Source organism: Microtus oregoni, unplaced genomic scaffold, assembly GCF_018167655.1.
Source record: "Microtus oregoni isolate MIOR12 unplaced genomic scaffold, Mior012 000004F_ref0000308, whole genome shotgun sequence".
In the NCBI taxonomy this organism is placed as follows: Eukaryota; Metazoa; Chordata; class Mammalia; order Rodentia; family Cricetidae; genus Microtus; species Microtus oregoni.
The window spans coordinates 56,296,234-56,309,287 of NW_024543063.1; the positions used below are offsets into that span (position 1 = coordinate 56,296,234).

At 49.0% G+C, this 13,054-nt stretch overlaps 1 protein-coding gene across 1 annotated transcript; it reads right to left on the reverse strand.

The window, feature by feature from the left end:
* Positions 1 to 4,989: 4,989 nt before the first annotated feature.
* LOC121447640 (testis, prostate and placenta expressed) lies at positions 4,990 to 12,689 on the reverse strand. The gene is made up of 7 exons (XM_041651011.1): positions 12,467 to 12,689; positions 6,969 to 7,030; positions 6,555 to 6,729; positions 6,209 to 6,270; positions 6,030 to 6,094; positions 5,822 to 5,854; positions 4,990 to 5,020 (listed from the first exon to the last, which is right to left on the reverse strand). The coding sequence occupies exons 1-7, from the start codon at positions 12,687 to 12,689 to the stop codon at positions 4,990 to 4,992; spliced, it is 651 nt and encodes a 216-aa protein (XP_041506945.1).
* Positions 12,690 to 13,054: the final 365 nt, after the last annotated feature.

Genomic DNA, 13,054 nt, shown 5'->3' on the forward strand with positions numbered 1-13,054 from the left:
CGGCCCACAGCTCTGCCACTGTTCTTTCTGAAGGGAATGATGGGAGGTGCAGAGGCTGAAAGCCGCACAGACCAGAGAGGCAGGTGGGGGCTAGGCTTCAATCCTGAGCTTTGAGGCTTCCGGCTGTGTGACCTTTGACTGGTCACTTAACCTCTTTGACATAGTTGCCTCATCTGGCCACCAAAAACCAAACTGGGAGGCTAACTTGCCTCTGTTGTGAGAATAGCATGAAGTTGTTGAGACTGAGGGGAAGCTATGGACAAGCTGACAGGTACCAGGTGCAGTGTTCCACACCCCACCTGACTTTAAGGTTTAACCATAGCCCTTGAGGAGGGAGCTAGACTGTGAGAAACCAGCAGCTCATGAAAAGTCAGAAGCTGGAGATGGCAAAAAATGTATTCAGGTGCTCCCTGGAACAGCAGTGGATCCACCAAGCCCGGCCAGCCCACTCTCACCGTTTGGTCTGCCCTACAGTGGCTTGGTGAGCCGAGCCCAGTGCCTTTACCTCCGACCTTACACACATTTCTCCTGTGCTCCATTCTTGCCTACAGCAGTCTGTCTGCAACTCACATAGGCCAGAGTGGAACTGGAGAGAGGGAGAGATAGCCCTCAGCCTGGCATCTGAGAGCCAAGGGCACCCTGTCCTAGGTAAAAGGTGGAAAGTTAAAGGGCACGGAGCTACCCATACCACGCGTGTTCTAAGAGTGACCCATTCCTCGTGTCTGTGCCAGGCTCCAGGCCCCGCTTATTTTCTACTTGTGTGGTAGGACAGGCCTGAACGCTCCTCTGTCCAGACCATTTGGAGGCTCGGGGATTGTTCAAGCCGCACAGTGGTAAGTGCCCTGGAGTTCCATCTGCACACATGTGGAAGACAGGCAATGTGGCCAGGACATCCCTGGCATTCTGGCTCCAGGTCACTTTTCTGACCAGGACTGTCCCTGACACCCAGTCCGGCCAGGGGATCAAGGCAACAAAATGTTCCTCCTGCCCCAGCTGGTGCTCAGCTCCTTGACAAACTCCAACTACTGTTGTCTGCCTTCCTGTGCAGGCAGAGGGGTAGGTCCTTAAAGGGCCTGCTCTCGTGGTACTGCCACAGAAGGTCACCTCCAACCTGCACCTCCTTCCTGGCCCATAACCCTGTTCTCCCTACAGAGCTGACTGACGACGTCCCACCCAGGACTACTCGCCCTGTGACAGTCCAGAAGGCCCCCAGCCAGGCTCTGGTGATGAGGTCTGCATCCCACCCTCAAGCAAGCATTTTGGTCCCTAGAGGTCACAACCCCAGGAAGAGCCTTGGCTGCTGTCAGTCTGCATCTCCAGAGGCTTCTGCTGCAGTATCCTGTAAACAGCAGTCTGTGGGGACAGGGTTGTGGGGTCTTCCCCTTCTCTATGTCCCCACCCAACCCTGGCTCCGCATTCCTGCCTTTGTTTCCTCCACGACCATAACTGAGCACCGCTGTTTGCCAGGCACAAGACAAGAACTTCAGTCGAGTTTAAATGAGTCAGAAGTAGAGGGGTGGAAGAGAAGGTCCAGTTAGCGCAGTACCTGCTGCTCGAGCATGGGGACCTGAGTTTGAATACCCAACACCTACATGGTTGTATCCGTAGGCTGGGAGCACAGGTGGGGGAATGACAGGACATATGGGCCTTCCTGGAGCTCCTACCAGTCAGTCTAGCCATTTGGTGAATACTGGATTCAGTGAGAGACCCTGTTTCAAAAAATTAGGTGGGGAATGATTGAGGACACCCATGTTGACCTCCAGCCTCCACATGTATGTGCAGCCACAGGCAAACATAGTAAAACCGGCCACTGCCATCCGGGAACAGTCCCACATCTTCACCACGCCCCATCTCAGCTTGAGCATTATTTCTGAGCCCGCCCCAGCCCCTGGGCTATGATGCATTTCCCCCATGCTTCTCTGTAATAAACACTACTGTTTCTTTATAGTAGGAATTTCATTGAGTTCAAATTTGCTTGCATTGGTTCTGGAGACCCCAGATCCCATTCCTGAACCTCTTAATAGAGGTAAAAGGAGCTGGCAACTAATACTACTGGCCAGATATGTGGGTCCCCTGAAACAGCCAAGGCTCCTGTGCTGTGGTCTTCGGGAAGAAAGAGAAGGGAACATGTGAGGCTCTTTAAGGCTGGGCTGTAAGGAGTGGGGAAAGCATTTCTAGTGGAAGGGTGGCTTTGAACAAAGTTTGGGACACTTGATCCTAAGAGTAGGACAGAGCAGCGAGGAAGCGTGGTGGAGTCTGGAAACGCCAGGGAACTGATTGTGTTCAGGTCCAAAGGGCCTAGAGATGAGGTCATGCTGGCTGCACTATCCCCAAGGTTACAACTGCAGTAAAGATTTCCTATGGGATCTGTTTATAATGAGCCATGAACCCCTGAAGGTAAAGAGGTGGTCAAGGCAGTGAGGTAGTGACCACCACTAGTACTTCTGAGAGCATTCCTATGTCTGTTTCTCAGGCTAGTCCCAAACTACTGGGCTGTCTATTAAGCCTCAGCCTCCAGATTGCCTGGGACTATATACCACCAATCTTGGCTTCTTAGTTTTCTAATGGGACATCCCTTCTAAGCCCATCTTTAGTCCCCAATTCCAGGAAGCACCCCTGCTTTCGTCCCCGCTCTTGGCTTGTTTCTCAGAGCAGGAAAGAAGCAGAATGAAGTGGTCACGGTCACAATTCCTCTGCTTTCAATTCCCAGCTTTGCTAGTCACGGGCTATGTGGTCTTGGACCAATCATCGCTTCCTCAAGCCCATTTATTTAGACTTCTGTGAATGAGTGTTTTGCCCGTGTGCGTATATGTGCACCACCTGTGTGCCTGGTGCCCCTTGGAGGTCAGAAGAGGGTTATATCCCCAGGAATTAGAGTTAAGATGGTTCTGAGCCTCCATGTGGGTGCTAAGACCTGAACCTGGGTTCTCTAGAAGAGCAGCCAGCACTCAACCTCTGAGCCATCTCTTCAGCCCCAAGTCCATTTAATTAACCAGCTAGTAAATGGATTTAAAACGACTTACCTCATGGGGCCTGGGAAGCACTTAAAAACTTAATAAAAAGTATATGCTCAATTGTTTTTGCTTATGCTTTCTACTCCCTTTATTGTTAGACACAGTTTCTATTTCTTGTATATATAAAGTTGGTATTAAACGTACAGCCAGTGGACAAGAGCCTTAATTACTGCTATGGGTTGTCCCTTGCGGAATCCTGGACTAGGGGAATGTGGTTTGGGGTTTAAAGTGGCTTGGCCTGCAAACCTGTTTTTCTCACTGGGTTCAAAGCACCAATTAAGCAGGACCGACTGCTTGTCTGTGTCACCTGAGCGCTCCGTAGAGCACCGGCCCAGGCAAAGGCCCCAAAGCTGGGCCACATGTGGTGAACTGTCTTAGTCATTCTGGGTCAAGGAAGCAGGCCCAGAAAAAATAAAATCCGGTCACTCAGTTCCTTCTTGCTCCATCAAAGCTTCAAGTGTTCCTTCCAAATGACAGAGAAGAAATGGGCCTGCCGGAGATTACCCGCAGGGATGCTGAAGTCCTGCCTTGGGTGACCATTTCTCTGACACCTCAGGGGCTCTGCCATTGGCTTCCCAATGCTGTTCACTGGATTTGCATGGAGGAGGCAAATCCTCCCCAGGTTCCTGCCCGGTTGTCTGCAGAACAGCAGATACTAGATTCTGACCAGTGAGGCCATTTTCCTTTCAATTCCTTCCTCCTGAGACATTAGCCTTGGCACGCAAGAGCTGTGCAAAGGATTTGGGAAGGAAGGAGCGAGTGATGAATAAGAAAACAAGGGGTCGGGGCTGGAGAGATGGCTCAGAGGTTAAGAGCATTGCCTGATCTTCCAAAGGTCCTGAGTTCAATTCCCAGCAACCACATGGTGGCTCACAACCATCTGTAATGAGGTCTGGTGCCCTCTTCTGGCCTGCAGACATACACACAGACAGAATATTGTATACATAATAAATCAATAAATATTTAAAAAAAAAAGAAAACAAGGGTCTATCCTTGGAATACACAACAGCATGTGGACACGTGACTTGACACGTGATTTCAGGTTTGCGGGTACCTGAGGCTCCAGGGAAACTCCAGGAACAGGAACATACTGAGTTCTTGAGCTTAGTGGCTATTTGTCCCAGCTGGGACCTCTCCCTGCAGTCTGCCCTCTGGCAGGGTGAGACACGGAAGACCCAGGAGTATGTACGAATGTCAACTGCCCTAACATAGCACCAGGCTGTGAGACTCTCTTCCCTGAGGGTTCTCCACACCTAGGTCATCATGTTCACGATTACAGGAGGGGCTCAGGACGAGGGTGTATGTTGAGGGACAGATGAGGGCCAGTCGCACTGCTGAAGAGGAAAGCAGATGACCTTCTATTTAGGTGATAAATTCCTTAGTGCCTTGAAGAGACCGGAATGCTCTCACCTCATCCAGGTTTATATTTGAAACTTACTGCTTCATAGGGACTAGATGGCACAAGCTACCAGGAAACCCATTCCAGAGAGGTGTCACGGATCCCTCTCATCCCATCCTTTCCACTTAGTGCTCAAACTCAGGTGAAGGTTGCAAATTCAGGATCTTGGTTAGGGGTTGCAGGTAAGGGAAAAAAGGACAAGGGAGAGCCAGATCCCAGCCTGCCCAAGTGCCTCAGCCCCAGCTAGACTTGAGCCTCAGGCCTGATATTCTATGCAAGGCCACAAAACATCCATCACTAGCCCCTACACACTCTCTTCCCATTCCCTAGGTGTTGGCAAAGAGCAGACAAGGGTAATAATACACGACCAACTGTTCTTGACCCAGACCACCCCCCATGCCACACATATATACATACACATAGAGGCCTAGGGCCTCTCTAAAGAAGCAATAGATTTATTTCTTGAACTGAACTCCTAGGGAGATGGATGGTGCCACCATATGCCCTCTGTCCTGCTAGGGGACCTGGAGGTGACACAGTCCAGCCATAGAGGGATCAGCCTTCCCCACCCACAGATTAATGCCAGGGAGTCAGGTAGCTGGTACGACTGTAGAGAGAAAGAGGAGTGAAATGGGAACTCCAGGGTGCTCTCAAGAAAAAACAAGCTTTTCTTCCCACGCTCCACCACCACCCCAAAGCCCACCTCTCTGTCCTCAGGGATCTAAAAATAGTTTCCATCCCAGCTATGTGCCCAAGAGCCTTCAATAGCCCCCTATTTCCTGTCGTATCTTTTTGACTAGTTTCTTCATCTCGAATCTACCTCATACTATTTCCCAATGACTCCTCAACGTCAACTGCTTCATGGCTTTTCAGTCATGTATGAACCTACTCTAGTGTCACACAGTAACAACACCCAAAGTTTTCCTCCGTGTGAGCTGGGGAAGGCAGTTTTCGGGAATAGGAAAGGGCACTCCGGATGCTACAAGCTACAAGAGGTGAAGAAGAGTGTGTGCTGTAGGGAGAGACAGAGTGCATGGTTGTGCCAGTGTGTGTGTGTGTGTGTGTGTGTGTGTGTGTGTGTGTGTAGGGGATGGGGTCGCATCACGGAGTCTGCCGCACAGGGTGTGGCTGGAGAGATGAGTTTCTCAGCACTTCCACTTAGTACCTAGCCTTTAACTAAAGGTGACCCTGCTGGGGACGCTATCACGCAGCAGGAAGCAGATGGCAGTTCCTTCCTTCTCCATCCTCCCAGGCCCGCTCCTTCCGACCTCCACCGGGCCAATCCTGGTGAGAAATGCACCCCTAGCCCAGGCCCACTAAGCAGTAGGTTGATAGCTGGCTGAGCATCTTCAAGTCCCCCTTCCCAGGGGGCGTGGCAGACTGCGACCAGGGCGGGGCCATTCACTACCTGTAGTGGGAGCCAAAGCGTCGAAATGCGTTCCTGAGAAAGAACCGAGAAAAACCCTGCTGAACACGGCTCCCAGAGCTTGGAGGTGCCAGGCACCCGCCGACAGGTGCCGGTTCGGTAGGAATTCAGTATCTGTCCTACAGTAACAATCCCCACTTCCCAGCTCGGGTATCGGGGTCCCGTAGGGGTCCCGCGTGTTCTCACTTACAGCGAGTCGAAAGGCATGGGCTTCTGTCCATAGCGGTCCAGGCTGGGGTTCTGGTTGAGGCAGTACTGGGGCAGGCCACAGGAATGGGGATCTGTAAGCCCTCAGGGCGCGGACCCCAGCAGCCGCTTCCCTCCCAAGCACCCGGGTCGGGTCTACGTGCATCGTGCATCTTTCCCTACCCGCCAGTTCTGGGTCACGTCAGGCTTCAAGTACCGCACCGCGTAGCCACTGAAACTCTCCACTGTGAAAAGAACCCACCTTGGGGACCTAGATCCGAACAAACCTGGCCCGCCCTCATTTAAGCTCCTCCCCGCCGGAGCCCTGCTAGCTCTCAGGCCCAGCCCCAGTGGCTTCCCTGACCTGGAATTGTCCCAGCCATTCTCCAACCCCAACCTGGTCCCTGTGCTTGCGTTGCTGGTCCTTGGGCCCATGGTCCTTATTCCTTCATTCCTTGCTTTAGAATGTCATCAACCTGCGGGAGATCTCCCCCCTCTCTAGGGAGCCCTTTGTGAATGGTAGACTGACCCCTCTTGTTGATGCAAGGTAGCTTGAACTCCCCGGACCTGGACACGAATTTAGACCAGTCTTCAATGGCACGCGTGTAGCAGGGCCAGTCGACCCGGTTGATGCCTGGTGCGATGGGCACCATTTTTCCTTCGCGGTACTTATGACAGAGCTTCTGGCCGGTCCCTGTGAAGTCCTACGGAACGATGGATCATAATGGCAGATGCAAGATCCTGGGGGCTTCCTGAGCTGACATTAGGCCCATTGGACTGGGGGAGGGGAGATACAGTAAACCAGGGCCTGGATTGCATGGGGGTGAAGTCTCTGGTAGGCGGCTGGGCATATGCTCAGGAAGTAGAGCCCTGGACCAGAAGTGCCTAGGCATCAGTACAGACTGGTGCCACTCATCCACGGCTGAGGACAAAGTACACTCACCAGGCATTGCAGGGGTTTGTTGGGGACTCCCAGGAGTGTGAAGTGGGCCTTGTTAAAGTCATCTGTTGAAAGATGATAAAGGTGTCCCTTTCAGGAGCTCTTACAGGTCCACCCTAGAGGCCTGACCCACACTAGGCACCTTATGAGAGAAAAAAATGTCCCAGCTATCAGGAGGCAAAGACAGACAGATCTCTGGGAGTTCAAGGTCAACCTGATCTACATCTCAAGTTCTAGGCCAACCAAGATTACATAGTGAGATTCTGTCTCAAAGAAAAAAAGTTAGGGTTTTTTTTGGGGGGGGGGGTTCGAGACAGGGTTTCTCTGTAGCTTTGGAGCCTGTCTGGAACTAGCTCTTGTAGACCAGGCTGGTCTCGAACTCACAAAGATCCGCCTGCCTCTGCCTCCCAAGTGCTGGGAAACATGGATAAATGGCTTGGTTAAGTAGTTCATATACAAATACTAGAAATTCATTTGACTTCATGGTCCCTAAACACATAAAAAGACACCCTGTTTTTATAAGATGAATGTACATTTAATTTACATTAATATTTCAATTTCCTCCACTTATTAGGCCAGACTGGGAACAATGCAAATGTTGTATAGCTTTAAGAAATAGGCCCCTCAGGGGCTGGAGAGATGGCTCAGAAGTTAAGAGCACTGACTGCTCTTCTAGAGTACCAGGGTTCAATTCCCAGCACCCATATGGGAGCTTACAACTGTCTGTAACACCAGGATCCAGCACCCTCACACAAATATATACAGGCTAAAACGCCAATAAAATAATTAAAAAAAAGAAATAGGCCCCTCAGCATATATTTACTGGAGGCTGTGTGAATTGATTAGAGCCTACAGACAGCAGTCCAGGAAAATTTAAAATAAAAAGAATTGCAAATATGCACACATCCTTTGCCTCCACAAATGATGTCAAAAGAAGGGGACCCATTTTCATGTTTTTAACAGCAAAAGAACGTAGCATTGGTTATTAAACTAAATAAACCCAATCATACCTGCGCTAGGGAACTGTGGAGAGTAATCTGAGTCAGGTGTGGTGGTACATACCTGCAATTCTAGCACTTGAAGAAGGATTGTGGGTCTGAGATCGGTGTGGGCTATCTCATGAGACTTGGTCTCAAAAATCTAAGGGCTAGGGTACACCTCAATGGTAAAGAACCTGCCTAGCTTGTGTAGACCCTGTCTTCAATCCCCAGAAGAACAACAAAAAGTATTCATTTGAGTTCATGTAGGTCTAGGATCTTTAAGTCTTGAGACTGTAATGGTCCATCCTGTCCCTTTAAGAGACAAACCCTGCCCACTCCCACCCTCCACCACTGAGGCCAGCAAATCTCCCTTCTTTCCTGCAGCCTGAGCTCTCTTCTTTTCCATCTCTCTCCCAAAGAGGTAGCTGCTGCTGTGGCTCCTCTCCTCCCCATCTCTCTTTCTCCCCTTACCCTCTTTTCCCCTCCATAAGCCACTAAATAAATATCCAACCTCACTCTGCATGGCGTACCTATTAGTCTCGGTCCCTCACCTGCCACTCAGGGGCTCCCTGCTGCCTGCTGCAGCCACTTGGGGACCTGCAACATTTTACTTTTACCATTACAGAGACTATTGCAGACCAAGAAGAGCTGATACTCAGGTCACCACTTTAACCAAATCGCCAAAGGTAGCAACATAAACAATGAAGAATTTAGTGACCTTCTTACATTGTCAGGTCACCTATGAAATGCTGAAGGTGGATAATCAAGCCTTTAGATCCATCTTTCATGTAACAAATTTAAGAATACCCTGGAAACAATTGCTGAAACTCACCGTGGAGGATTGTCTACAATGCTGTTGTTTTGACTCCCTTAAAAAGTCAATAATAGTCCGGCAGTGGTGGCGCAAGTCTTTAATCTCAGCACTTCAGAAGCAGAAGCAGGCGGATCTTTGTGAGTTCAAGGCCAGCCTAGTCTGCAGAGTGAGTTTCAGGACAGCCAGGGCTGCACAGAGAAACCTTGTCTTGAAGAACAAAATGAAACAAAACACAATAGGACAACATCCTTCTCCAGGGCCTGGTTAGATAGACAGAACTAGAAAAGATCATGTTGAATAAAGTAACCAAGACCCAGGAAGATAAATGTTATAATTCTCTCTCATCTGAGATTTCTAGTCTGAAGTCTTTGGATGTGAGTGCATAACCTGGAGTAACTGCAGAAACCAGGAAAATAAAAAGAGAACACAGGTGGAAGGAAATAGCAGAGTACAAGTGATGTGAAGGAGGAAGTGGGAAAAATAGAGGGACATTATTTAGGGAAGAGAGATAAATAGGGAAAGAGAAGGGAAGGAATAACATAACAATAAGGATATCATACTATTATTTAACTACATAAAAATACCTATAATACAATACACACATATTTTAAATGAAAATTTCCATCTGGGCTGACAATGCCCCTTCCAAGTGCCATAGACCACCTTAAAAAAGCAAAACAAATAAGCAAACAAAACTAACACTGGGCATAAGAAGCTCTCTTCTGAATTCCTGGTCAAGGTTGTCCAAGAGACTCCCAAAACATTATACATTATTGGTGTTTCACTTGGTTGCCTCCCAGCGGTGGCTATGGCTAAAGATTCTGTGCACTTTGACCAGGATCCAGAGCACCCAAGTTGGATCTGCCCCAAAAGCCTCTTCTCTGAGGACTAGCTTTTGTGGTCCCTTCTGGTAAACTTTACAAAGGAGGAAAGCCCCACCCAGCTATGATACTATGAACCAGGACAATGGCCAGCATGCCATGATAACCCTAAGGGTGTAATAGTAGCAATAGTAGCAATAGTAACAATAGTAACAATAGTAACAATAGTAGCAATAGTAGCAAGCATAACTTGGCAGTGACCATCAGCTCTCTAATTAGGCTTAAGACCTACTCAACAAGAGGGAGGTCATGCCTGGGTGGAAACCTAACCAACTACTTGGGGTTAGAGAAGTCATTGATCTTGGAGAACCCACACCTGCCACTTTGCTAAACCAGCATAATCCCTTAGTGGTAAATATTCATCCTTATATCCAAGGTAAATGCAATTTTCCTCCTCTCATCGAGGAAACTTTTCTTTGTAGTAGATGGAGACTGTTGCTGGAGGCTGCTCATTGGTTCCTGGATGCCTAGGCCAGAAATAATCACTCAGAAACTATATTAATTAAATCATGGCTTGGCCAATCACTTAAGTGTATTGCTAGCTAGTTTTTATACCTTAAATTAACCCATTTCCATCATCTTATATTTTACCACAAGGTTCGTGGTTTACTGGCAAGGTTCCAGTGTGTCTGTTTCCTGTGGTGGCTACATGGCGTCCCCTTGACTCTGCCTACTTTCTCCCAGCATTCAATTTAGTTTTCCCCGCCCATCTCTATTCTGCCCTATCACAGGCCAGAGTAGCTTCTTTATTCATTAATCAATAAAAGCAACACATATACAGGAGACCATTACAGAAAACCACAGTTGATCAAAATGGGGACTTGCGGTGTCTCGTTCCAAGTGATACGTCTATAACACAACTCTTGCAAGGCTCAGGAATCATCCTGGAAGAGGGAGCAGAAAGAGCCAGAAGAGCAGGAATTTTGCTGTGAGATTATATCTCCTAGAAATGTCAGTGAAGCTACACCTGTGAAATCTCACTAACATGGCTGCACATATATGACCTGAACAAGGATGGCACCAATTGACACCTAACATGGAAGCAGGGAAGGTCACAAAGTCTCAAGCATAGACGAAGAACTACAGCAGTATCTAAGGAGGGTGGAGAGTGGGAGATATAGTCTTTCCCAGGGAAGAGCGCACCAATCGGCTTTCTGATACCAAGTAGTCAGGCCTGAAAACACACATACATTATACAGACTGAGCATGTTATATTTGGGACTATGTACATATGTATGCATGTATGTATGTATGTGATGGCAAGTAAAGAAAAGGAGGCATGATTTTGAGGGAGAGCCCAGGGAAGTATATAGGAGGCTTTGGAGAGCGGAAAGTGAAGGGTGGGGGGGACATGATTTAATCTTAATCTTAAATACAAAAAAATTATAATAAAAATCCAATAGTCCAAGGAAAAAATAGAAACGATGGAAAATCGTTTTAGGCTAAGGCTAAAGACTTACCTGATGCATAATCCTCAATTCAACCCCATTCCCATTTTAAACTATAATATACATATTTGTAGACTCCAGGGGAGATTTTAAGGGTGCTGGTTAAGGGCTATTGTGGAATTATTGTTAACTTTCCTAGGTATGATAATGGTATCGTGTCATGAAGGGGGCTGGGAACCAACTCCCTGGCAAAATTTGGCATGCACATGTGTGTGTGTGAATGTGAGAGAAAGAGGGAGAAAAGAGAGAGAAAGGAAAAGAGGAGGAGGGAGAAGAAAGGAGGATACAGGAGAGAAAACAGAGAGAGTGAGAGAGAGAGAAATGGAGAAAAGAAAGAAAGCAAGAGATAGCGTGTGAATACAAACTGCAACAGACCTCGGGCGGGCAGAGGGAAAGGAGCTCAGAACACTGCCGTTTCAACATTTTTCTGTTTGAAAAATCTTATAAAGTCAGGGAACAAAAGACTTTCTGTATCAAGTGTGGTGGTGTAGACCGCCAATCCCTGCTGAAATGGAGGTTGAACAAGGACAGCTTGAGTTCAGGAGTTCAAGGTCAGCCAGGACAGCGTACAAGTCACAGTCTCAAAGACTGGAGGCGCAGGGGAGATAGCTCAGTTAGTAAGGTGCTTGCTATATAAACATGAGGACCCAAGGTCTGGCCCTGGCACACTCATGAAAAACTGAGTGTGGTGGGGGACACTTGTCATCTTAGTGTGCAGAGAGGACAGGAGGATCCCAGCATTTGCTGGTCAGCTAGTCCAGCCTGTCTAGGAACAAACCCACGTCTCAAACCCACGGTGAACAGCAAACCAAGGAACGACGCCCGAGGCTTTTCCTCTGACCTCTTTGTGCGAGCGCAGCTTAAGCCCTCCTCCTCCGCATGACAGTCCAGTAAGAAGATCAGGTTTGGGGCTACAGATCTGAGACAGGAGGAGCAGAGTGTAAGGCCAGCCTGGGCTACGTGTTGCGATGCAGTGGGGATGTTGCCTTCAAATTTCCAAGCCGAAGAAACCTTATTTTGTTAAGACCTAAAGGAAGTAAAAGAACACCGCCCCCCACAACAGCAGCAGCAGGGTTCTCTGCTCATCAGTCGTGCAGTAGCAGGTAACCCGCCCTTCACCCTTAGTTCACGCTGCCTCACAAAGTCCCGGGAGTGGGGAGGCAGGCTCTGTACCGGTCCCCATTTTTCTGCTCGGGAAGTAGTGGGTGGATCTTGGAGGAACCTTCTGGAAGGGAGTAGAAAGCTGGACTGGCCTCCATCATTTTTTCATCTACCACTTGCCCCCAGCCGTTTCCTCCAAGATCCCCATCTTGAGAGCCACCCTTGCTCCAAAGGCAAACAGGAGACCCTTGAGCTGCTGGTGGCGACGTGGCCTGACCTTTGGAGCAGTAGGTGGAAGATTGGGAGTGCTCATCCGATAGGCAGCCCTTGACAGTGTCCATGTCCATGCGCCGCAGCGTGGGCAGGGCTGGGTGATAGAGCTGGTGCTTCACACCGGCGAGTGGGTTGCGCACGCGCTCCAGCGGGAGGAGGATGGCTGGGGAAGCATATACATGGGCGGAGCCATCTTCCCAGGGCACCACGTCGATGATTTGGGCCATTGCTGGAGAGCAGAGGGGTTGAGTTAGACATCCTTACATATAGGCACACGTTCTTGGTCTACAGGTTGATTTAAGTTTTTGTCAAGCATTTATTGCGAATCTTCTGTAGGCCCAGTGATTTTTCAGGAACTCCACTTGGGTGGCAGGGATATACAAAAAACAGATGTATGTGTGTGTGTGTGTGTGTGTGTGTGTGTGCGCATGCGCGCGCGTACACACACACACACACACACACACACACACACACACTGCACCCAGGGCTATATGAGGGAAGTCAGCACGGTGGGGGGGGGGGGGTCTGAGAGGCCTGAAGTTGGGGCACTCCAGGAACTGTCTGAGATTTAAATATTGAACAGTATGTCTTA

What these genes read in the sequence shown, in the direction of transcription:
- LOC121447640 (XM_041651011.1), bottom strand. Translation starts at nt 12,689, where the DNA reads ATGGCCCAAATCATCGACGTGGTGCCCTGGGAAGATGGCTCCGCCCAT. An exon ending in ACCTTGCATCAACAAGAGGG is followed by an intron (nt 6,271 to 6,554) that starts GTCAGTCTACCA and finishes TTCTTTTCACAG; the next exon opens with TGGAGAGTTTCAGTGGCTAC. An exon ending in CCCATGCCTTTCGACTCGCT is followed by an intron (nt 5,855 to 6,029) that starts GTAAGTGAGAAC and finishes GTTCTTTCTCAG; the next exon opens with GAACGCATTTCGACGCTTTG.